The 24,526-nt window shown below is 53.1% G+C and overlaps 1 protein-coding gene and 1 long non-coding RNA gene across 2 annotated transcripts; one reads left to right on the top strand and one right to left on the bottom strand.

The window, feature by feature from the left end:
* The first annotated feature begins 1,934 nt into the window (after positions 1–1,934).
* LOC125321134 lies at positions 1,935–4,834 on the top strand. The gene is made up of 2 exons (XR_007201466.1): positions 1,935–2,266; positions 3,637–4,834. It is a non-coding gene; the product is annotated as an uncharacterized LOC125321134 (long non-coding RNA).
* Positions 4,835–19,879: 15,045 nt separating this feature from the next.
* LOC125321150 (zinc finger protein 239-like) lies at positions 19,880–22,492 on the bottom strand. Its single transcript, XM_048293542.1, has 3 exons — positions 22,378–22,492; positions 21,523–21,601; positions 19,880–21,337 (listed from the first exon to the last, which is right to left on the bottom strand). Exons 2-3 carry the CDS (start codon positions 21,572–21,574, stop codon positions 20,328–20,330), a joined length of 1,062 nt encoding a protein of 353 aa, XP_048149499.1. The 5' UTR covers positions 21,575–21,601; positions 22,378–22,492; the 3' UTR covers positions 19,880–20,327.
* Positions 22,493–24,526: the final 2,034 nt, after the last annotated feature.

Genomic DNA, 24,526 nt, shown 5'->3' with positions numbered 1-24,526 from the left:
AGGAGAGATGTGAGATCAAGGCCACACAGAGCACTTGGTCCTGGCCACTTTTGTGTACCAGCAGTCCTTGAATGTACTTCTCACCTGCCTTGCCTGGCCTTGCCTTGGCAACACAACAGTTTCCTTGTCTTGCCCTGCTAGCCCTCTGGAGCCCTCTGGAGCCTTGCATTCCTTTGCACGTCCATGCCCCGCCCTTGACCTGCCTACCGATTTCCTCCAGGGCCTTGGCTTGCCGAGCCCTTCCTGTTTCTGCCTGGCCTTCCCATCAGTGGACTTTCCTTCCTACGGCCAGCCTTGCCTCTAACTTCTGGGCCTTCTCTTGCCTACCACTCCATTTGCTTTCCCCTCACTGCTCTGGCCTTGCTTACCTCTCCCTTGACTTGCCCACAATTGCCTGCACTTGCTTTGCAGTGCCTTGCCTGCATGGAAGGCAAGGGCAAGAGTGGTAGGCAGGGCAAAGCAAAGCCAGCAAGTTGTAGGTAGTGCGAGGCAAGGCAGACGTAGGCAAAGGAAGCAGAGCAAGGGTAGCTTAAGAAGAACTCGACAAGGTACTGAAGGCAAGGCAAGGCCAAGAGACTCGGAGTGCCTTTCCTTGGGAAGGCAAGGACATAGTGCCAGTGTTGCTGGAGCAGATGTTAAGGTGGCATGGGGAGGAATAGTCCAGCAAGACATTTCTCTCCTGGTCCCTTCCGTGTAGGGGCAATTGTTGGACATATTCAATACTGGAGGTGGATCAGTCCCTGGATGTGTTGTTTTTTGGAGGAGGGGATGCCATTTCTCTGGAGATGGGCTTGTAGTTGCTCTCTGTGGCAAGGAAAGCAGGTTTGGATGTGCACATGAGGTGCTCGGAGTGATTCTAAAGGCTGTTCCCACCAGGCACTTGTCTGGCTTAGAGCTCTTGAGCTGTCAGCGGGAATGCAAAGGCCAAGCTCAGGAGCCTTTTGTCCTGGTGCCTTTCGTGTGGGAGCAGTCCCTGGTGCCGTTGTCTTTGGATCCTGACTCTGGCAGAGGGAAGGCTTAGGATGGTGCCCAGAGCTGAGAAGGAAAGTGCCGAGAGCAGCGTGTGTGCTGCTGGTTTGAGGGCTGCACTTGAAGTTGTAGGCAGCAAGAGCTTTCTCAGCTGGCCCTTTTGTGAGCTCTGCTTTTGCCAGATGGCTTCAAGTTGGGTGCCGGACTCTGCGAGAAGGAAAGGCTAATCCAGCAAGTGCTTCTCTCTTGGCACATTTCTCTGAGTGAGAGTTAGACAGACAGTTTGGACTCTGTGAAACAGAAAGAAAATGATTGTACGTTGAGCTGAGGAAAATCCGTGCACAGCACACTGGGGATGTGTGCAGTACCCACACTGAAGAGCAGCAAAGCTGAATGCCATCGCTGGCCTTCTGTTCTGTCCAGGTTACAGAAGGCGAAGAAGGAAGCTGCAGAACCCCAGGCTTGTGTGCTTGTGGCTTTTTGCCCAGGCCTGGCTGTTCCTCTCTCTGTCCTACATGATTGCGGAGCTCAGATTTTCACAGAACGGTTTCTTTCTGCTTACTCTGCGCACAATGAACAAAGGACCCTCCAGGCTTCTGCCAGTTCTTTCTTAGTTTTCCAAAGTCTTTTCTGACACCCAGGGAAGATGGTCTCTGGCAGCTGACAATCTGTGGGATTGAGACTCTTGCCTGTGATAAAAGATCATGGGAATGAAGTGGCTCAATACTTTTGAGGCCCTGGAGTTTTCATTCAGTCTTTGACTTTCCTTTCTCTCTTTTTGTGTTGAAATTGCCCTTGAACCAGAAAACGCCATGACCTGAATGTGGTTTCTGTAAGGATGAGTGAGGCTCTTCCCTTGCAAAGCAAAGGCAGTGGCCAAAAGGCAGCTGAGCCTCAGCAGGGACCGTGCCCATGAGCTGGAGCCGCCGGTGGAGCATCAGCTGCTCGGGTGGTCTCTGGGGAGAAGCAGGGCTGTCCTCTGCTCCCGCTGACAGCTCCGGCGGCTCTGGGAACCTGCGTGCCCGGGCAGCCCCAGCGGTGCCAGATGTGCCCGGGCAGCCCCAGCGGTGCCAGATGTGCCCCCGGGACAGGCGCTGCCGAGGGAGGGCGAGACGTGGGGCTGAGCCCTGAGCCCGAGAGGGGCTCTGGAGGAGGCAGGGGCAGCTCCGCTCCTCCCTGCAGGGTTTGTGCCCTGCTCGGAACCAGTTCCCATCCAGAGGGGCACAGAAATCATCCCAGGGTGTGGACGAGCGCTCTCGAAGGTGAGAGTGAAAAACGCCTAAGGAGCATTTTCCAGGTAGGCCTAATTTTTAGTTTTTAAGTCCTGTGCTAGTGAGGAATCTTTGATGGAGTGAGCAAGACTTTCCTGCTGCCTAGGAGAGCTATTGATATATCACCAAAAAGAGCAGAGAAAAAAAATCCACTCTTGGATGTCGCTGGATTCGTAAGCTGTATTTTGAGCCTTAAATGCTACAACCCTTCGCACACCAGGGATTTCAAAAGATCCCTAAACCCCATTTTTTTCTCCTTATGTGGTTTCTCTGTAACAGACGTTTTACTTTTCATGAATATTTTTAAGCAGCAAAAACGTATTTAGGCTTCTTCTTACATCTGCCCCTTTTCAAGGAGGAAGAAGAAATCCTCTGCAACAGATCCCATGTGCGGGATTGCACAGCTATGGGAACTGAGCACATCCATAAGGAGCATTTGGGTTAAACCCTGCTGGCTAGGGAATAGAGCCTTAGAAATGGTGCACTTTGGAGCAGCAGCTCTGAATACGTATTCTGAGCCATCCATCTGCCCAGCTCCCCAGCAGGAAAAAACAATAGAACACCCTGAATAGCTTCTTTTTGGCTGATAATTAGCCTTTTCTTCAATGTCTGCCATAGAGAGGACTGTGCTAAACGGGGTGGGAGCAGTTAGGAATAAATTTCAGCCCAACAAATGCGGTCTCTCTAGTGAGGCTCTGGTGAAGCGAAAAGTAAAAGAGATGGAAATGCCTTTCTGGAGGCTCTGCACGGGCACTGGTCTGTTCCACTCCGCAAGGAGGCAGGGAGGCCTGGGCTGGTTCTCTGGACAGAGGACTCTGACCCGAGGAGAGAGTCAGAGCTCAGGCTGGCATCCAATAGGAGCATCTCCCGTTCTTTCAAAGCGGAGCAAATCCCGGCTCTGGGTATTCACCAACACAAACTGCGCCATGAGCTCAGGGCTCCCCTGCCCGGGGGCTGCTCCTGCAGGCGGTCTGTGGGGACACTCATTTTCCCGGCTTCTGCCTGTGACCTGTGCGAAGCCCAGCAGAAGCAGAAGTCTCCGTTCGTTGGCCTGACCGTGACTGCACAACTCCAGCAGCTTCCCAGCAGGGTGAGGACAGTCCGTGTGCTCCGACCTCTCCCTGCTGTAAAATTGCTGTTCAGGCAGACCCTGGAATTGGTGCAGCATTTTAAACTGATTTTCTGCAGGGCTGGCTGGAGTTCCACCTGGTACACCCTCTCTCTGCTCCTGGCCTGAGCGCTTGCTCTGTTTGCAGCCTCTTCCACAGTAATGACTCTTATTGTGGTGCTGATGGCAGGGGCGGACCGTGTGAGCGCACCCGTGAATGCAGGCTGCGGGGGAGGGCTGTTCTTCGGCGTTGCTTTGATCGTTTTTCACCACTCTGTCTCCTGCCAGCACTTAAGATTCAGTGGCAAAAACGGAAGGAGAAAATTCCCTGTTTGTATTTCCATGATTACTACCCACTGGCACTGAGCACCCGGCTCTCGCACAGATGAGAAGTTGCTCCACTCCTGCGTGTTCCGTGCCCGGCACAGGCATCACCAGGTAGGTCTGGTTTCAGACGGTTTCCTGAGACGTGGTGAGCCAGGTGATAGGAAAGGTGGGTGCTTCCGAACTTTGGGGGAAAATGACACGTTCGGGAGGGGAATATGTGGCGGGCGCTTCGAAAGGGCTGCACCTTCCTCGTGCTTCAGCCAGTGGGGACAGGAAGAGGGCAACGTGCGGCCGGGGTTTGGGGTAAAAGGAGGCTGCATCTTCCGAAACCGCGAGAGAGAAAAGCCCGGTGGACTCTCTCCCTTTATTCGAATAAAGGCCTCCTCCGTCTCCTTTATGGACACCGGCTTTCCAGAGCGGGATTTTCAGCACGCAGGCTTTAAGTGAGAGTCCTGTGTCAAAATCTGGTCCCTCACCTTCTCTCTTTGCTGGTACTGGGGGGAATGGGTTAGAAATTGGCTGGAGAGGAGGACAGTAAATCACTCAAGTAATCCTGCGGCTGGGAATAACCCTGGATAACCCTGTGAACAGCAGCCGCGATCCTCTGGCATCGGCTCCGTTTAAGAGGCTGTGTCTCCCTGATGTGCCTCTGCCCAGGGCTTGCTTCGAGGGTCTCCCGGTTACAGAGGGAAGAGAAACAAATTTACTCTTCACCCTCCAGCCGCGAGTTGCTCCAGCTGCCTGTGCCAACTCACACATCCGGGGACAGCAGTGACCTTGTGCTGGCACTCAGTAGCCCCTCATGATCCTACTCCCTTCTCCTGATGCTGAAGTCAGCCAGAGAACAAACTTTCTCACACAATTTGAAGGATTAGAATCCAGGCATTCTGTATTGCAGCGTGCTGGACGCCTGGAGGGTATTTCCTCTGACTGGGTGTGTCATGAAACTTTACAGCCAGGTGTTTGTTCCACCGTGACCATACATGTGTGCCTGTAGCACAACTTGTCAGACAAAATATATTGTGATCATTTTACCGAACAGCTGAAGGTCTTTGTGTCTCACCTTTTCCTTGTGGCTGTGACTGATGATACAGTTTCTTATATCTTAGGATAATTCTAATTAATATTCGTGAATAAAACCTCTGTATGATATAAAGGACTAAAGCTGTTCTGATGCCTTATTTAATTTAACATTACATGGAAACCTTCTTCTCTTTTGCACTCACTTTCCTGCGAGTTTTTGTCATTCTGTCGGGAGAGCAGCTTGTTGTGACAGGCTGGGGAAACAGAATTTGCTAGGCTGTCCCTTCCAGGTGAGTAGGGACACTGAGGTCACTCTCAGCATCTTCTTGAGCCAAGACTTTGTTTCTTTAGTGGGGCCCTGGTGCTCACGCTGAGCTGGGTTTGTATTTTCTGGTGGCCAGCATTGCTGCGAATTGTGTGCGTTGGAGTGGGAAAGGGACATGGGACGGGGGCTGCACTTTTGGTAATGCTGTGGGCCATGGGTTTGTTGATTCAAAGAAAATTGCTTAAGAGCATCAACTGTTAAGAAAGCATTCCTTTAATCCGACATCGGGAACGCGTTGGGTTTGTCCCTCCATAAACACATCCGATTAGGCATTGTTCCCTGGGATTTACAGACACCGTAATATTCAAACAATTCCCCAAACCACGCCCCAAGTCTGTCCCCCTCGTCATGTCATGGACACAGCATTTCACAATTCCTTGGGTTTTGGTCCTTTTTGTTTTCGTGGAGCAAGATTGCTATCTGCTGTTCGTTGTTTGGAATGGCAGCATTTATTTTGGGGTTTCGGGGTGCTTACTGCTATTTTATACGATTCCGTCGTCATCCTCATCAGGTCCTTTTATTGAACCTTCGCTGTGGCAGGTTTTAGTGCCTGCACAATCCACTTGTGCTGACTTTGTCCATTTCTTGTCGTGGCAATTAGCCCAGCCAGGCGAGACCTAGCACTCTTCCATCTGGACAGTTTCTACTTATTTAGCGTTCTGGAGGTCTTAGGTCATTGTAAAAAAGCCACAGTCGGTGAATTTTGCTCATTTTTTTCAGTCCCTCGTTGTCAATGTTCCACTACAAGCTAGTGATCTAAATAGCAATTAAAACAAAGATACAAATGTTGATTACATGGTAAATCTAAACAATGAATTGAAAATGACAGAGTTTAAGGAAGATCAAGCACATAAACATCAATTATAGAATGAAAGTTACAAAGTTTAGGCAAACTACAAAACCAAGTAAAAATGAACTACCAAACTAGGCAAAAATACAAAATTCTTTGTTTAACTCCTTTCATTGTGAAAAAGGGAAAAAAGTGGAAAACTTTGTGCTTAGCTGCTCTCAGATGCCAGTTTTTGAGTGGCACATGAAGGAAGAGTTAACCTTCCGAGCTTTCACATCTGTTACAAATGCTGGGAGGCGTTTGTACAGGAATGTTATTTTGTCTTTCCTCTTTGTGCGGAGATTATTTCTTGCCCTGATCAGTGAGGCTCTCTCAAAATCAAATGATACAGGTCTGTGGATTGCCAGTGGGTACAGGCTGGACATTCCCGTTCTGGAAGTGGGGGACAGCCGTGGGTGTCTGCCAGCTGCTTTCCCTGGCAGTACCTGCTGGCAGTAACACGCTGGTTTCATGGCAGGAATTGCTGGAAAATGGAATAACCAGAGGGTGGAAGATCCTTCCAATATGCAAATGATTGGCCAGCACCAGTTGTCCTGACCATCCTTACAATTTTCCAGCAGTCGTTTGGGAGCTTCAAGGAAAAGCCACTCAGTGTCCAGGTTCATGTCTGGTACAGTTCTTTTAATGCTTTTTAGTACTGACCGATGCCAGAGCCCCCTTCCTGAACCCAGATCCAGTTGCCCAGATCGGCCCTTCTGGGTAACTCCCCCCAGTTCAGAGCTGGGAGGGTCATTCTGTGCTGTGGAAAACCTCTTTGGCCAGTTCGGTCCCCTGGGCCAGCTGTGCTCCTTCCCCGTTTCCTCTGGGAACCTCCCACTGGCAGAGCAGGAGATGAGGGAAAAAGTCGTTGAGTCAGGATAAACCTGGCTGAGCAAAACCCAAACCATTGCTGTGTTACAAGCACCGTTCTCATTCCGAATCCAAACCTCAGCACTGGAACAGTTTCTGAGGAGAAATTAACTCCATCCCAGCTGAAACCAGGCCAGGCTGGAAAATCCCTGCGAGACCATCGGGTCCGACCTGTGCCTGATCCCACCTTGTTGGACCTGGAGTGCCACGTCCAGGTGTTCCCTGGACCCCAACCCTGCTCCATCCTAATGTTTAACAACCCATTTCTATGGAAAAATTCCTCCTGATTCCACCTGACCCACCCCCAGCACCCTCAGGAGTTCTCCAGCCCCTCCCCCAGCTCCATTCCCAGCTCTGGACACGCTCCAGCCCCTCAATGTCCTTGTGCAGGGCCCAGCACTGGCCCCAGGATTCCAGGTGGGGCCTCACCTGTGCCAGGTACAGGGAGACAACCCCTGGCCTGATCCTGCTGGACACACGACACACATCCAAGCCAGGTGCCACTGACCACCTGGGCACACCTGGAGACATGGAGACACACATGGACACACCTGGGCACACCTGGAGACATGGAGACACGCATGGACACACCTGGGCACACCTGGCTGGCATCCAGCCACTGTCCCCAGCACCCCCAGGTCCTTTCCCGGTTTTCCAGCTGCTCTTCCCCCAGCCTGGACCGTTCCATGGGGTTGTTGTGACCTTCACTCTGTCCTCAGCCCATCGCACGCCATCGGTCCCATGGATGCCATGGCTCCAGCCTGTCCCTGTCCCTCTGCAGAGCTTCCTGTCCTCCAGCACATCCGCATCCCACCCAGCTCGGGCTCATCCATCAATTTACTGAGGGGGCCCTCAATTCCCTCGTCCAGATCATCAAGAGGCGCATGGAACAGGATCATCCTGGAGGATTCCAGACATCCCATGGAGCCAAATCTCAGGCTCGTGGCCATTTCATCTCGAGGTGTCTCAGAGACCACGGGTGTCCCAATGGATCTGATTTTCTCCCTGACCCCAAATTCTCCTGTTCTGGATTCCATTCCCTGGTAAATGGGCGCCTCTGCTGATTCCCATGGCTGTGTGGGGTGTGGTGATCCCAGCTGGATTCCCAATGCCCCCCCAGATCCGTTCCATGTCTCCCCTCCACACCTGGATGGGGATAAAATACAAGGAAAGGCTCCTAAGGTGGGAGAAGGGCATGGAGAGATCCCTCATGGATTCCGGGCAAAAGGGACTCGACTGGGGGATCCTGATTGGATTTATCCCCAGTCAGAATCAGAGCGGGAAAATGAGAAGCAAAATAAACCCTAAAGCACCTTTTCCCAACCCCTCCCTCCTTCCTGAGTCCCACTTTATTCCCAGTTCTCCCCCTCTTCCCTCCCAGCAGTGCAGGCAGACAGGAATGGGGGTCAGGGTCCTCCTCAGGAAGAGGAGTCGGATCCTCCCCTCCTCCAGGTGGGTCTCAGCCACAGGGTTGGTCCTTCAGGAATTGCTCCATTGTGGGACCCCCTGTGATCATAAATTCTGCCAGGACCCTGCTCCGGGGGGCTCCTCTCTCCAGGGTCCCACAGGTCCTGCCAGGACCCTGCTCCAGGGGGGCTCCTCTCTCCAGGGTTCCTCTGCCAGGACCCTGCTCCAGGGGGGCTCCTCTCTCCAGGGTTCCACAGGTGCTGCCAGGACCCTGCTCCGGGGGGCTCCTCTCTCCAGGGTTCCTCTGCCAGGACCCTGCTCCAGGGGGGCTCCTCTCTCTGGGGTTCCTCTGCCAGGACCCTGCTCCAGCACAGGCTTCCCACGGGGTCACGGCCTCCTTTGGGGAACGATCTGCTCCAGTGTGGGATCGGGCACGGATTGCAGGTGGATTTCTGCTCCATCATGGATCCCCGGGAGCTGAAGGCGGATTTTTCTGCTCCATCATGGCATGCAAGTGCACAATAAAGCCTGAGCCAGTCCCCCCCCCCTCCTCTATTTCCAGCTGTGTCATCGGGGTGGGGGAAATTTGGGGCTGTCACTGCAACTGCAAGAAAACCAGAAACTCTCCAACAACATCTTTTAAGTGTTTAGAGAATCAGGCATTACTTTATTCAGGCCAGGATGTGCAATGGAAATTATTTCATCCACACGTGCCTGGACTGTGCAGTGAAAGTCATTCCTTCACACCTGGTTTTTTACCTGACTTTTCAAAAATTTATCCATAAAAAAACCCCAAAGAAATTCTTGTTCATTGGTTCTAAATGACAATTCCTACTATTTGATCTCCTGTTGGTTATTGATCCCTTCTCCTTCAATGCTCATTTGGTTCTCGTTTTTTGGTGTCTCCGACTGCACCCGGGGGTGATGTTTGTTAACGCTCATTTATCTCCTCTCTATGTTCGGGCTCCTTAACCTGGAGCTGTTAAGCTCATCAGGCTGCACAGAACCTCACTGACTCTTTAGAAGAGAAACTTCAATTCCCCTCTCCCTGGGCAAAGACGAAAGAAACCCGATTAAAGTTACATTAAAAATTGTAGAAGTTGTAAATAATAACAATAAAAAGTTGTATCATTTCCAACAGGGAGACCCCCCCCCCCAGCCCCACTCCTGCTCCCGGCTGGGCACGGAGCTGCTCAGACATGGGGGGTGTGTGTGGTCCTGATGCCTCCCCCATGCCCCCAACCCATGCAAAAGTCATGGGGCAGTTTGAAGCCATTCTGGGGGTGAACGTGGGCCCGTTTGGGGAGGGCAGAGGGACAATTTGGGGGGCTCTTGGGGTGTTGTCGTGTCCTCCCTTGCCCCAAATTTCCCCCTTCCTCTGGCGCTCCTGAGGAGATACTTTAACGTTCTGAGGTTTTGAGGGGATGGTGCTTGGATCTGGAGCTTGCTCCTCACTCTCCAGGTCTGGTCCCAGGACAGCAGCGACTGTAGGAAAGGGCCACCCCCCAGTGGGACATTTCTGGCTCAGCTCTAGACAGAAGGAGTGGTAAACTGAAGGCCCACACGCTGTTGTCCAGGAGATGTTTCAGAACACAGAAACCCAGAATGTTTTCATGGGGATCTCTAACTGCAGAGTGGGCAGCTGGCACCTGCTTCTCGCCCAGGAGCCGGGAACGAACCTTGGTGGTTTAGCATCTGGCACTTCCTCCAGAGATTTTCACGGAATAATGGAATATCCTGAATTGGAAGGGATGCACAAGGGCCATCCAGTCCAAATCCTGGCCTGGCACAGACACCCCAACAATCCCACCCTGGGGCTGGGAGTGGTGTCCAATGCTCCCGGAGCTCAGGCAGCCTTGGGGCCGTGACCATTCCCTTGGGAGCCAGTCAGTGCCCGATCACCCTCTGGGGGAAGAACCTTTCCCTGATATCCAGTCCAACCCTCCCCTGGAACAGCTTCAAGCTGTGGTCTCGTCACTGGTCAGCAGAGATCAGAGATCTGTCTCCTCCAAGTGCCTTCAGCCGCTCCTCCTACGGTTTCCCCTTGAGGTCTTTCATCATCTTTGTAGCTCACCTTTGGACACTCTCTACTAACTTCAGATCTTTTTTATGTTGTGGCACCCAAGCGCCCCCAGCACTCGAGGTGAGGCTGCCCCAGTGCAGAGCAGAGAGGGACAATCCCCTCCCTGGCCTGACCTGCGGTGCTGGGCGTGATGCCCCCAGGACACCGATGGCCCTCCTGGATGGCCCTCCTGGCTGCCAGGGCACTGCTGACTCATGTTCAACTTGCCATCGACCAGGACACCCAGGCTCTCCAGCCTCTCCTCCCCCAGTCTGTCCTTATATCCAGGGTTGCCTTGTCCCAGGGGCAGAATCTGACACTTTCCCTTGTTAAACTTCACACGGTTGGAGATTGCCCATCTCTCTGATTTTTAAGGTCTCTCTGCCCTTGAGGGAGTCAACAGCTCCTTCCAATTTAGTGTTGTCTGCAAACTCTGCTTAGTGTTCCTTTGAGCCCCGCATCCAGACCCTTAATGAGATGTTGAAGAGCACAGGGCTGACAATGGAGCCCTGCAGGACCCACCAGTGGCAGGTCACCCATCTGGTGTCACCCCAGTCGCTGTCAGCCCTTGTACCTGACCCACGAGCCAGCTGCTCACCCATCACATGACATGTTTATCCAGCTGGGGGCTGGACATTTTCTCCAGAAGGATCCTGGCAGAGACAGTATCTAAAGCTTTACTGAAATTCAAAAAGATGGCATCAGCTGTCTTGATCAGCTAGGTGGGTTCCAGAGTCGTAAAAGGCAATCAGGTTTGATAAGCAGGACTTTGCCCCTCACGCAGCCACGCTGCCTCTGACCAACGAATGCATTGTCCTCCAGATATTTTTCAGTGCCTCCCTGAAAAATCTTCTCCATAGTTTTACCAGGCATTGAAGTGAGACTGAGAGGCCTGTAGCTTCCAGGGTCATCCTTCCTGACTTTGGAAAACTGGGATAATGTTAGCGGGCATCCAGTCAGAATGGACATCTCCAGATTCCCAAAACTGTTTAAAAATCATCAAGAGAGGCCTTGTGATAATATCAGCAGTTCTTTGAGTATTCTTGGATGAAGAGAATTAACCTGGTTAAGAGGTTAATCGGTGCAGTTTCTTATGTAAAATAGGTTTTTCACACCATTTCGGTCACGGATACAATGCTGTTTATTATGGGCATTGGCAGCTACCCGCAAATAACTGCCTGAAGGTATTTCAAGTGACTGCTCCCATAAACCCATGAAAACTGGCCATCGTGTGGTGCTTAAGCTTAATTGGCCTGTTTCGTCAAAGATGCATTTAATTCCTTCTCCCCTGGCCCAGTCCTGTACCACCCGGGCAGTGAAATGGCTTTGCTTGGTCGGATGGAACTGGGCTTGGGTAAATAACTGAACCACTGTCCTCTTTGTGTGCTTCCACCTACGGCTTGTGCTTGGGTTAGTCCGGGCACAACCTCCACATTCACCGTGGGAACACTTGCAGGCTGTCCCATCTGTTAATTCAACTGATCCTGAAATAACTTCGGTATCTCGGTCGCCGTGTGTGGCACTGTTTGGTAGCAGTTTGCCGACCTTGACCATCACCTCTGGTTTCAATTTTGTTTAGGGGTATAGACTCTACATCCTGCAATTCCCCCTCTAAGAGTCTCTCTCTCTCCTATCCATCACAAAGCTCTGTCTGAAGTCCAGTACGATTGGACTTGGCAGCGAGCAGCCCCTCTGCCTTCAGCATCTTTTCCTTTTCCTGATCACGCTCAGCAGCACCACCACCTTCCCCGAAGCCTGCTCTCCTCTCCAGGGGATCTAAACCCCCTGAACAACAGCCAGCCCTCTGCGTGTGGGACCAGGCTTTATGAGGACCATTTACCCCTGGGAAAACCCCTGGTTCCCAGTATCCCTGGACATCCTCTTCTGCAGCTTCTTTCTGCTCCCCAGCAGCTGCTGCCCACACTTCTGCCGTCTCTGCCTGCCCTTCTACAGCCTCTCCCTTTTCCTTTGCTGGCTCATCTTCTCTTTTTCCACTTCCTGCTCTCCTGGCTCTCCCTTCTCTTCCACAGCTACTCTTCCACAGCTACTTCTCCTTCTACAGGGAGCTGTTCTGGTTTGGCCAAATTTAGAAATATATCCTCTGAGAGAAGGCACAACCACCCCTCCCCCCCCCCCAGGTTCGGGAAAAAATAAATTTTCCTCGAAGGAAAGTGAAGGAGATAAAACCATTTATTTACCAAACACACAGGAAAAGGAAAATAATGCTAAATAATAAAATGTCTTGCTGTGGAGAAAAAACCTGGGAAAAAGTGTTAAGAGTCCTCCCTTTGGCCTCCTCGGAGCTGGGGCTTGGCCCAGGGCCAGGCCCTCTGTGCCCGGTGGAAAGTCCTCCTGATGTGCTCTGAGGTTGAAAGCAGTCCAGTAGAAAAGGGAGAAAATCCGAAATTCCAGGGAAGGAAAAGCAAAGTTCAACTCTCAGTCTCTCTCCGGAGAAAAGGAAACTGAAAAACTAGCCAAAAGCTGACTGGAAAGCAGCAAGCTGGGTGCCTCCTCGCTCCCCTGCGGCAGCTGGGAAGAAACAGCTATCTCTGTGTGACCTTGAACAAGCTGCAAACTGCTTTGAAAAAGTTTTGCTCAGTTTTTCCTTCCCCCTCTTAGGCTCAGTTTAGAGGCACAGAAAGGCACAAAGTTAATTTTTGGGCATAGAGCAGAGACATGGGATACACATCATAAAGTCACCCCAGGACACCAGCTTTGTCTCCTTGCCCGACACTTCTGTCTTTTTCTCCTTCTCCTCATCCTCCTCACCCTCAGTACTACTGATTCCTACCCTGGCTTAGTCACTCTCTTTGCTTCTGAAAGTTTCCAAGCCTGATCTCACCTCTCCCTTTCACACACTAACTCTTCCTGCAGTTTCCCAGATCTTCCTCATCTGAACCGCTGTCCACATCCTTGTGTTCACCCTGCCGGCTCCTCATCCCTGTCGATGTGCCCAATGTCTCTCTCAATGGATTCTCCCACTCCGCAGCCCGAGGCGCATTTGTCTGGTAAAGTCCCTTTCCATATTCAGCAGAGATTCCAGTTTTGCTCTCTCATTCTGCTCTCCATCTGAATATATTTGTAAGGAGTTAACCACATTTTGTAGAAATTTGTCTCTCTCATCTTGCTTTCTGTCTAGATATTTTAGCAAGGAGTCATGAATCCTTTTATCCTTTTGTGCTGCCATCAGCTTTGCTACCATCTCAGAGGAAGGATCTTGGACGAACAAGTGTTTGCAGTGTCCTTTATTTTGTTTAAATGTACAGAGAGCACAATCCCTCATCTGTAGTCTCTTGGTCATGTTCAACAGATAGAGAATTGTTTACAAAAGAGAAGAATAATACAATTCACACATTAGCACATAAAAAAAGAATAAAGAAAGACCCCTACAACTACCACTGAAAACCTAAGAAGGCAGACTTGGAGAGGGGTTTCAGGCAGGCAGGTGTGCCAGTGCTGACATACAGGAAGAGCACGGCCAGGTGAGGGAGGCACGTGGAAAAGGCTTTGTGCCGGCCCTGCTCAGAGGGGATCCTCAGCACGGCCCTGAAGATCTGCACATAGGAGAAAACAATGAACACAAAACAGCCAAAGAGCAAACAGGCACTGACAGCGATGAGCCCAAATTCCCTGAGGTGGATTTGGAGCAGGAGAGCTTGAGGATGTGAGGGATTTCACAGAAGAACTGGCCCAGGGCATTGCCCTGGCACAGGGGCAGGGAAAATGTATTGGCCGTGTGCACGAGAGCGTAGAGAAAGGCACTGGCCCAGGCAGCTGCTGCCATGTGGGCACAAGCTCTGCTGCCCAGGAGGGTCCCGTAGTGCAGGGCTTTGCAGATGGACACGTAGCGGTCGTAGCACATGATGGTGAGGAGGAAATACTCTGCTGAGAGGAAGAAGATAAGCAGAAAGAACTGAGCAGCACATGCTGAGTAGGAGATGTGGCTGGTGCCCCAGAGGGAATTGTGCATGGCCTTGGGGACAGTGGTGCAGATGGAGCCCAGGTCGGTGAGGGCCAGGCTGAGCAGGAAGAAGAACATGGGGCTGTGCAGGTGCTGGCCGCAGGCTCCGGCGCTGATGATGAGGCCGTTGCCCAGGAGGGCAGCCAGGGAGATGCCCAGGAAGAGGCAGAAGTGCAGGAGCTGCAGCTGCCGCGTGTCTGCCAATGGCAGCAGGAGGAAGGGGCTGATGGAGCTGCCGTTAGACATCTGCTCCTTATGGTCATGGAAACTGCCAAAGACTAAACAGGGAAATTCAGAGAAGCTCTTCAGCAAGACTTTATTACTGTCAGGAAAATTAATCCACCAACACCAGAGGTTTATGTCCAAAAAGGAGACAGAGGAGTCCTGTTACTTGATTTGAATAAAGGGAGAGGCCATGGGGGATTCCCCTGGGGTCTCTCAAATTTTTGGAGGCCGCAGCCTCCTTTTTATCCTGATTTCCCAGCTGCATTTCCCTCTCTCTTTCCCCATCGGCTGAGGTGCTCGAGAGGTACAGACTTCCCAAAATGCCTAATACCTAAGGTTCCCTTCTAGTCTATATCCCCCCTTTATTTTAATTCTTATGGAATTTATGGTTCTTCCCATTGCTTCTTTCATCTCTCAGTATTTATCTTTACCTTTCAGCAGACCCACAGTTTGTTTGTAAAGACAAATCCTGTTGGAGAGGATGAAAGTTTGGTAAGAAAGTTTCACAGGTATGTAGGCTTGGCAGAAAGATCTCTGAATGTAGAAACTCAGGATGAGAGAGAAATGAAAGCAAGTTTTGATAAGAGTAAAAGATGTTTTGCTGAACCAGTGATCACTGAATAGCTGAGAAGGCAAAGGTTGGAGATGAGTTGGAAGGAGATTTTTATGATTAGGACAAAGGTATGTGACTACAAACAAAGACGTGTTTTTCACCAAGTAAATGAGTCTCAAGAAGAGCATAAGTAAATAGAAAACATGTTTTTACCAAAAAGAGAGATATCGCAGTCAAACAAGAAATGTCGATGCAGGAAGAAGAAGAGAGGTCTTAGAATTTTCCACTGTAAGCTTAAATTGTTACTTACTTACTCCTGTGATTGGATAATAATGACTATAATATGGTGATGGCAGTAGTTATGATAGGCTATAGGCAAATGTAAAGGTATTGTGTATGGTGCTTATTGGTTGTTATGTGTTAAGATACTCTGCAAAGAAAGGTATAAAATGCTTTGTAACGTGAACAGCAAGCGGCTTCAGGTATGCCTACAGCTGGAGCTGGCAGCTGTAGGGCTGGCTCTGGATAGCCACTCCCTGAAATGCTGTAACTTTGCCTATGCAATAAACAGCTTTCAAGAGAGCCGCCTGAAGTCCAGACATCCTTCGTGAACCTTTCTCCTATAAAATCTCTCTCACTCCTTTCATCAATCAGTGGAATTCCTCCCATTGTTTCTTCCACCTCTCAGTATCTATCTTTACCTAGGAGCAGACCCACAGTTTGTTTGTAAAGACAAATCTCTCTCATTCCTTTCATTATTCACTGTGAAATATCTGAATTGTGCTTTCCTGTGCTGGGGGTGCTGTGTAGCTCTGAGGCTCCAGCTCTGCTTTGTGCCGCTGAGCTGCAGAGCAGAGCAGGGCCCTCTTCCCTTGGACTCCTTAAGTGACACTTTACTGTGCCATAAGTCTCTCCTGATGGGAGAGAATTTGCTGAAAGCCCTTGCAAGGAGTTTCAAGGATAAACCGAGACTTTTCCTTTAGTTTCAATGCTTCCAGATAGTTGTTTATTAAGTCTTATCAGAGGAACAGAGCCACTAGCGTGACCCAGGTACAGCATAGAAGACAGAAAAGTAGGAGTGAGTCTAATTATCAAGATTTACACAGCCTTTTAAAGATATTTTAACCAATGGTTACTAAAAACATACATTATTTTCACTTTCCTACCAATTATTCAGTAACACGACTAGGAACTGCGGAATTTTCTATCCAATTATTCCAAACTACTTTTACTGCAGAATATGGAGTAGTAGAAGAAGGAGAAGAAGGTTTAGAGAACAACAACAATCCTCCATTTTGATATTTTTTACTCTTATCTATTTACTACAAAAAGAAGCCTAAAACCTCTCAATTTTTTCACCCTGTGACAATCTTACATAGTAGTCTATCACCTAATTCACACCACTGTATTTTCTAGTTGTTGTCTGACTGTTGGTAATTTTTTCCAAGGTTGGAGGCTAAAACAGTGTTGTTCAGGGGGGTAAGAACCCTTAAAAACAGGCAGAGAAATATTCTCGGCACTCTGGGTTCCTACATTAAGGGCCAGTCCCTTTTACAGCACTTGGAGGGGCCCCAGCCCCGGGTGTTTGGAGGGAGGGTCCAGGGAGGGGTTCCTGTGCTGCTCTGTAGGGAGGGTGAGGCGCTCAGGAAGACGCTCTTTTCCACAGAGGAAGGAGGGATGTGAGGTGCAGCAAATGTTACCCTGTGGTTTTAGTATTCAGACACCCCAGCCCACCTGGAAATGTCCTTGGGAAGGCTGAAATTGGCCATTGCCCCGCTGCCCCCAGTGCAAACCTCTGCCAGCACTGACATCCAGGAGGGCTGCTCTGCCCCTCAGCCTGGTGCCAGCTGCTCCGGGCTCGCTCCACTCAGCTGCAGGAGCACTCCCACAGAGGCTGCTCTGAAGGAGAACTGGGCTGTACTGGGAGCAGAGGGGTCCTGTTCAATGTGCACACCTCCCCTTTCCAGCACAGCTGTGGAGAGAACGATGAAGAGGACAGGATGAGGATGCGGATTTGCCTGGGCAGATCAGCGGCTCTCAGACATCACAAGGGTCCTACAGGAGAGTTGGGCTCTTCTGGAGTGATGCTCAAGCCCGGCAGGACCCCCTGTCCAGCACAATCAGGTGTGTTACCGTGCTGGCTGCAGTGACTGAGCATCTCAGCGCCCGACCACGGACTGCACGGTCTCAAGCCGGGACAATTAAGAGACTGCTCGGGCAGTTTGTGGCCATGGAAACACCTCCAGGGCAGTGTCAGAGCAGGGCAGTGTCAGAGCAGGACAGTATCAGAGCAGGCCCTCCACAGCCCCAGCCCTTGTGTAACACCACCACTTTATTGCCAGGGACCCTGAGGGCAGCAAGAAGAGCAGCACAACCAGCTGGAAAAACACAGAAAACCTCTGTGACTCTCCTCCAGAGGGAAGCAAGGAAAGCAGAGGCAGGCAGGCACTCAGGAAAGCCTTCTCACCCAGCAGAGCCCTGCTCCCCCCAGGGAGCAAAATCCTGGGCAGCGGCTCTCAGCTCCCGTGCTGGGCAGATGGAAATGACCACGCATCAGGAGGGAGATGTCACTGCTGTGCCGGAGCTCTCACTGCCGAGGAAGCTCCTGACTGGGGCCAGGCAACCCCGGGGGCAGAGCTCTGCTGAGTGGGAGAGGAGACCAGGGGGTCTGGCTCAGAGGAAGGTGTCTGCGCTGCAGGGGATGACGGAGCTTTGCAAGTTCTCCCTCCCACGACATTCCTGGTTGGAGTTTCATACAGCTCCCTGCCCGTGTGTCTGCTGCTGGGAGCGACCCTACAGGAACAGTTTCTCTGCCCTCAGATCTTTCCCTGTCACAGATAACAGACCCCAACACCTGCTCAGCTCTGACCAGAAGAAACCTCCCGGTTTCAGGCCCTCCATGGACGTACTCCCACCAGCACTAAGCTGCTAAGGCACTGATCTGTCACAGGCACTCCCAGGGGCTGCACGGTGACATCCCAGGGGTCTCAGGGCTGCTAAAGTGATATGAGGTCGCCAGCAGTGACAGGGGCTCCATGATGACTTCCCAGGTGTCTCTAGGCACCTAAAGAACAGTGAGGTCACAGGCTTCCATCGTGACATCCCAGGGATCTCTGCTTTTCTAAAGAGCCACGAGCTCGTGCAGTCACAGGGTCTCCATGGTATTTGAGGGCTCTTGAATCTGTTAAGGAATCGTGGAGTCACGGGCAGTCACAGGAGCTCCCTGGTGACAGCAGAGGTGTCTCTATGTGCTAAGGAGCCGGTCTGTGACAGACACTCCAGGGCTTCTGCAGTGACAGTCCACGAGTCCCCAGGCTGCTAAAGAGCAGGGGCGTCACAGACACTCACAGGGGTTCCTGTCATGGGCAGTGGGAACTTCAGACCAAGTTTAACACAGAAGGTCTTGTTGAGTCACACGGTGCAGAAAAGGATCCCCAACATGCCCCATAGGCCCCCAAAGCCACCAGAACCCCCCAGGCTTTCTAAACTCCTCCAAGAGGAGACTGGGAGCGACTGGGTGCAATCCCAACCCCAGACTTGTCAAGAGTTTATGTGTGAAGGATTATAGAGGTGTAATTGAACCTTTATATGACTGTCCCACAGGGTTAACCAGATATATTTATATAAATATACATGATAATGACTAGACATAAAGATCTTAATGAGAATTATTTCCTCCACACTATAGGAGCTATAACAACTATTATAACACAGTGTACTGTGAAGCAATATTGAAGCAATTGTATTAAAGCAATTACATTAAAGCAAACCAAATTATTAAGTAGACATTGATGTCACTCCCCCAGACCAACAACCGTGGGCAAATCTCTTCGGCTCAGCCTTGAGGAGTGACCTTGAGGGGCATCCCCACTCCAGGGAAGAACCTCCACACTCCCCATGGAGGGAAAGGTCAGGAGACGCTGCTTTTCTGGTCCGAGGTGCTGCCCCGTCAGTCGCATGTGCCCGGGCTGTGCCAGCTCAGCAGCCCTGCAGGAGTTCTCAGCGGTGTCACTCGGTTGTTCCTTTCTCCGGGGATTTTACCAGCTCTGCCACAGCTCCTCTCAGGACATTGAACTATGGGATGGAGGAGCCAGGCTGGTTTCAGCATTATTCACCCCAAAAGCAGCGTGACCCCCCTTCTGCATTCCCCACGGGGGGCTTTGCAAACAGGGCAGTGTTGAAGTTGGTTGAACCCATTCCAGGCAGAGCCTCCTGCTACAGGACCCCCATGAGACGCCCCTGCCCACTGTTCCACCCCTTCTCCTGCCTCTCTCACCTCCTTCTCATCGTCCCCACAACCCCTGCTCCCCCCACAGCCTGTTTGGAAGTGCGCCTCACTGTGCTGCTGAGTTTTGGGATCTCAGCCCTTTCCCACTCAGTTTGAGGGTCCAAAGCCCTCTCTTTTCCTCCTCTCCCCCACCTTTCCCATCCTGCCCTGAATCCCCAGCTCCCACCTCCCGATCTTGGTTTGGGGGGTCCCACTCCTCTCCCACTCGATTTGGGGATCCCACCCCTCTTTTCCTCCCTCTCCCCCACATTTTGTATCGCTCCCCTCTCTTCCCATGCTCCCTGCTCACCCAAGTTCCCTTGGCTCTCAGCTGGGGGGGCTCCCAGCACCACCAGTATGGCCCCATCTGCAGCTCTGGCCAGGTGCTGACACCCCAAAAGCAGCCGTGCTGTGCCATGGGAGGGTCCAAGATCATCCAGTGCTGCTTGATGCTATCAGAAGAAATGACTGCACAGAGCAGGTGAGACTTTTTGGAGTTTAAAGTCAACAAATCTCCTCTTCCCAATGAATTTCTGGTGTTAGTCTCCGTCCTGACGGATGTTCCTGCCCCAGCGCTCATCCAGTTGCCTGTGGGGAACCAGGAGGATGTGGAGAGCACCACCTGGGTGTCACTGTTGTGTGCAAGGACGGCGAAAAACAACATAGATTCAGGCCAGAGAAGTATGGTTTTATGCCGTTTAATGCCAAAAACTCCCATCTTTTTATAGCATGGATCACAAAAGAGAAATTACATGATTGGCCCATCGGTAAACCACCAACCAAGGTGATAGGCTAAGAGGTATAACCACCCATTTCAAAATACTATTCTTAGTGAACCAAAACATTCCACTATGTTCTCCCAACAGCCCTGCAGGTGCAAATGTTTACCAGACAGCAAACCGTCAGACAGCTGGCTTGTGTGAGAACGGAGACTTTCACATGAGACAGTAAAAAGTGGAGAATTTTTTCTCTGCTCGCCTCCTTGGAATCTACAGCCAGGTGTCTTCCCAGCATGGGCCACTGGGAATGTGGTCACTGGGTCTCTGCCAAACGTGGGTCCTCCAGTGGGCAATGGGGTTGGAGCAGCACACGAAGCTCTTCCTGCACTCGGGGCACTCGCAGGGCTGCCCTTAGCGGTGGCTCTGTTGGTGTCTGGTCAAGGCTGAACTCCTGGAGAAGCTCTTCCCACACTTGGGACACTCGAAGGGCTTCTCCCTGGTGTGGATGCGCTGGTGGCTGACAAGATCTGAGCTGGTCTGAAACCTCTTCCCACACTCGGGACGCTTGTAGGGCCTCTCCCTGGTGTGCGTGCGCCGGTGGGTGAGAAGGCTGAAGTTGCGTTTGAAGCCCTTCCCGCAGTCGGGGCAGCGGAAGGGCCTCTCCTCCGTGTGTGTGCGCTGATGCTTGAGGAGATCCGAACTGCTCCGAGACTTTTTCCCACACTCGGAACACTCATAGGACCGTTCCCCAGTGTGGATCTTCTGGTGGGAGATGAGATTGGACCGAACGCTGAAGCTCTTCCCACATTCCAAGCACGTGTAGGGCCGTTCCCCGGTGTGCACGCGCCGGTGGGTGACGAGGCCGGAGCTGTCTCTGAAGCTCTTCCCACACTCCCCACAGTTGTAGGGCCGTTCCCCGGTGTGGATCTTCTGGTGCCAGAGCAGGTGGGAATTGTCTCTGAAGCTCTTCCCACATTCCAAGCACTTGTAGGGCCGTTCCCCCGTGTGCACCCGCTGGTGGTAGAGGAGGTGGGAGCCATGGGTGTACGTCTTCCCACATTCCCCACACTCGAAGGGCCGTTCCCCCGTGTGCACCCGATGGTGGGTGAGGAGGCTGGAGCAAGAGCGGAAGCTCTTCCCACATTCCGAGCACTTGTAGGGCTTCTCCTCCCCGTCATGAAGCTGCTCATGGACCCTCAGCTCCGACCTCCGGCCGCATCTCTGGCCGCTTTTCCGGCCCAGCGAGGGTCCTTCCTTCTCAGAGACCCCTGGGCTGCGTTTGCAGCCCCTCCTCGTGTGGGATCTCCGCGGCTTTTCCTCCCCGTTGCATTCCTGTGCCGTGGAGCCGCTCAAAACGGCCTCTCCCACCAGCTTCTGTCGCGGGCATTTGTCCTCCCTGGGCTCCGTGCTCAGCTCCTTGTCTGGGGGAGGAAGGACAAGGAGAGGATGGGATTTGCCTCCGTGCCACAGGGAAGGGCAGGGAGATCCCCCCAGTCTGTCCCCGGCAGGACGGCGTCGGCAGCGGGGTTGTCCTGCAGCCGGGGGCGATGCTGGGCTGGGAGATGGAGCAGGACAGAGGGGAAAGGGCCACTGACTTCCTCCTCACCTGCCTGCGGCTCCCGGGGCATCTCCCTCTTCCTCACAGACTCCTCCTCCATCCAGCCAAGGGTTGGGAATGAGAAATCCTGTTTCCGGGAGAAAAACAAGGTGTGAGAGTGTTTGGTTGGGGTTTCCTTTCCTCCTGCCCAAGCCCATCTCTAGAAGATATCACTGGATATCCTACATCCATAAAAATCTCCAGATCACCAAGACTTAGCAGAAAAAACTCTCAGAAATACCAAGATTGAGCCCCCCAAGACCTGAATGGATCATGATCATCCCAAAAAAAGCTTCGCAGGAGTTCCCCCTCTCTGGTATCTCCACTTTGGAGTTCTGGGGGTCCTGCGTGGATTGAGGGTTCTCCTCACTGGGCCCCCACCCTCTCCAGGCTGTCAGGGGTCCCAGGAATCCCTAGGGTCCCCCCTCTCTGGTCTTCGGACCTCGAGGTTCTGGGGCTGCCTCTTCTCTGGGCTGCTGGGGGGTCCCTGCGTCCCCTGGGGGTTCCCTGGGTTCCCCTCTCTGGGGTCCCACTTAGAGATGGGGGGTTTGGGGGTCCCGGGGGTCCCGCTTCCCCTGACTCTCTGCTTCAGGGTGCGGGGAGCTCCAGGGGTTACCCCTCTTCACGCTGAATCGTGGGGGTCGCCTATCTCTGGGCTACACACCTCGGTGTCCCACTGTTCTCCCCTCTCCTGGCCCCCCCCCCGGGAAAAAACGACCTCCCGGGAATCCCCCAAAATCTCCCCAAAGGGCATTTGCGGCTTAGCTTGGGAGTCCTTCAAGTTCCAAAAATACCCCCTCTCCCCCCAGAATCCTCCCACGGACCGCCCAGGATATGTGGGGCGAGCTCCCCCTCCGCGGTCACCTGCGGGATGGGGGGACAATGGCCCAGGCGGCGGAAGGGCAGCGGACACAGCCCGGGCTGGGACACGCGCTCCCTCTGCTTCCAGTTCCTGCTCCTCCTCTATCCCACGGCTTCCTCCCGCTCCTCCTCCTTTTCCTGTTCCTCCTCCATCCCTCTTCCTCCTCCTCCTCCTCCTCCTCCTCTTAATCCTTCCAGCCCTTCTCCCTCTGCTTCTTCATCGCCCCTGCCCCGTTCCCGAGCCCCTCGGGAGCAGCGGGGATGGAGCCGGGACAGGTCGGGATGGGCAGCTCCCACCCGCTGGGGGCGGGGGAACCCGGCCCGGGGAAAGGAGAGGGAAACTGGGAAAACTGGGGGCTGCACATCCACACTGGGCCTTGCTGGGGACCCTGGGTGGGGACTTGCAGCCCTCTGGGCTCTTCGCAGAGGCCTGGAGATGTTGGAGGGGGGATTGCAAAGACGGATGAGGGATCCCAAGAGTGAGATTTTGGGGACAGGATCCGTGGGGATGGGAATGTCCCGCTCCCTTCCCGGGGCAGGCTCACACCTGAGCCAGGTGTGCAGGGCAGGACCTTGCCCTGAGCCCAAGCCCTGTCCCCCCTGCAGGATCTGCTTCCCATCGGCCTCTTCCTCCTGCGGCCCCAAGCCCAGCTCGGTGCTGAACGAAGAGCGCTGGGCCGGGGTCATCCCCCGGCGGGGGCTGCGCACCCCCTCTGCCCCGTCCCCAAATTCCCTCCCGGGGCAGCAGGGGCTGGCTCAGGAGCCCTGTGGGCAGGGAAAGGGGGTGACAGCGGCATGGGGGGGTCACACACGCTCTGGGGGGACACACACGGCCCCTGGGGACCCTCCCTCACTCCCACGGTGCCAGGAGGATGAACCCCAACATGGAGCCCCCGACCCCCAGCAGCATCTTGCAGCAGCAGTGTCACTGGGGGGGGGGGGGGGTCACGACCAGCCTAAAACCCCCTCCCAGCCCCACAGCCACTCCCAGTCCCCTCAAACCACCCCACAGCTCCCAGCCAGGAGGCCCCCCAACCACTGCCTGCAACATAAATGGCCCCAGGAGCCACCAAAACTTTTTCCCATCTCCCCCAAGACCCACCCACATTCTTTCCAAGCCCCACAGCCCTTCCAGAGCTCCCAAAACTCCCCCACAGACCCCTCCATAGCCCCCTAAACCCTCTCCCCACACCACAAATGTCCCCAAGAGCCACCAAAACCCCCTTCCAATCCCCCCAGGATCCCCTAAACCCATTTGCAGCCCCCCTCTGACCAGGAGAGGTTTGTGGTCAGGAACGTCCACAGCTGGGAGCAATTCGGGCACTTCAGCAGCATTTTATGCACTTCCATCTCTTTGGGCTCCTCCCAGGAGCCTGGAGATGTTGGAGGGGGGACTGCAGAGAGGGATGAGGGTTCCCAAGGGTGGGATTTTGGGGACAGGATGAGAGGCTGTGTGAGCTGCTTGCTGGGGTGTCAGTCTGGAGGCCCCCCCGCTGTCATCCCCTCCTACTTCGAGTGGTGGTTCTGGTGGGACCTCTGCTCCTTGGGGCTCTTCCTGCAGCCAGAGAACTTGTGGGGACTCTCCTCTGGGTGGGTCCTCCAGGTGTTCCATAAGCTTTGGGCTCCTACTGGAAGTGACTAGGCTATATTGGGATCATACTGAGATCATACTGGGAGTGACTGGGAATGACTCCAAGCATGCTGAGGGCAACTGGGATAGATTGGGAGTGTCTGTAACCTCATTGGGGGTGACGGGGACCATGCTGGGAGCAACAGGGACCATGCTGGGGACAACTAGGACCGTGTTGGAGGCAATTGGGAGCAAGTGGGAGTGACTGGGTCTGCACTGAGGGCAACTGGGCATGCCTGGGACCCTGGTGGGAGAGAGTGGGATCATACGGGGAGTGACTGGGACTATACCAGAGGCCACTGGTATTACACTGGGAAGAACGGGGAGCAACTGGAACCATGCTGAGGGCAACTGGGATCATACTGGGAGTGACTGGGCCCTGGGAAGCACAGGATGGTGAGGAGTGGGAGGGTAACTCCCATCCCAGCCCCACAAATACCCCCCATTCCCTGGGATCCCCCAGCCCCTGGCTCCCCCTACTCACCCCTGCTCTGGTTGTACTGGACTTGCAACATCTCCAGG

The sequence above is a fragment of the Corvus hawaiiensis genome, unplaced genomic scaffold (assembly GCF_020740725.1).
Source record: "Corvus hawaiiensis isolate bCorHaw1 unplaced genomic scaffold, bCorHaw1.pri.cur scaffold_95_ctg1, whole genome shotgun sequence".
Lineage (NCBI taxonomy): Eukaryota > Metazoa > Chordata > Aves > Passeriformes > Corvidae > Corvus > Corvus hawaiiensis.
This window is presented reverse-complemented; position numbering and strand designations above follow the sequence as displayed.

Coding starts and splice junctions, on each gene's coding strand:
- LOC125321150 (XM_048293542.1), bottom strand. CDS start 21,574: ATGGAGGAGGAGTCTGTGAGGAAGAGGGAGATGCCCCGGGAGCCGCAG. Junction 21,338..21,522: donor GCCCCGGGAGCCGCAGGCAG/GTGAGGAGGAAG, acceptor TTCCTCCCCCAG/ACAAGGAGCTGAGCACGGAG.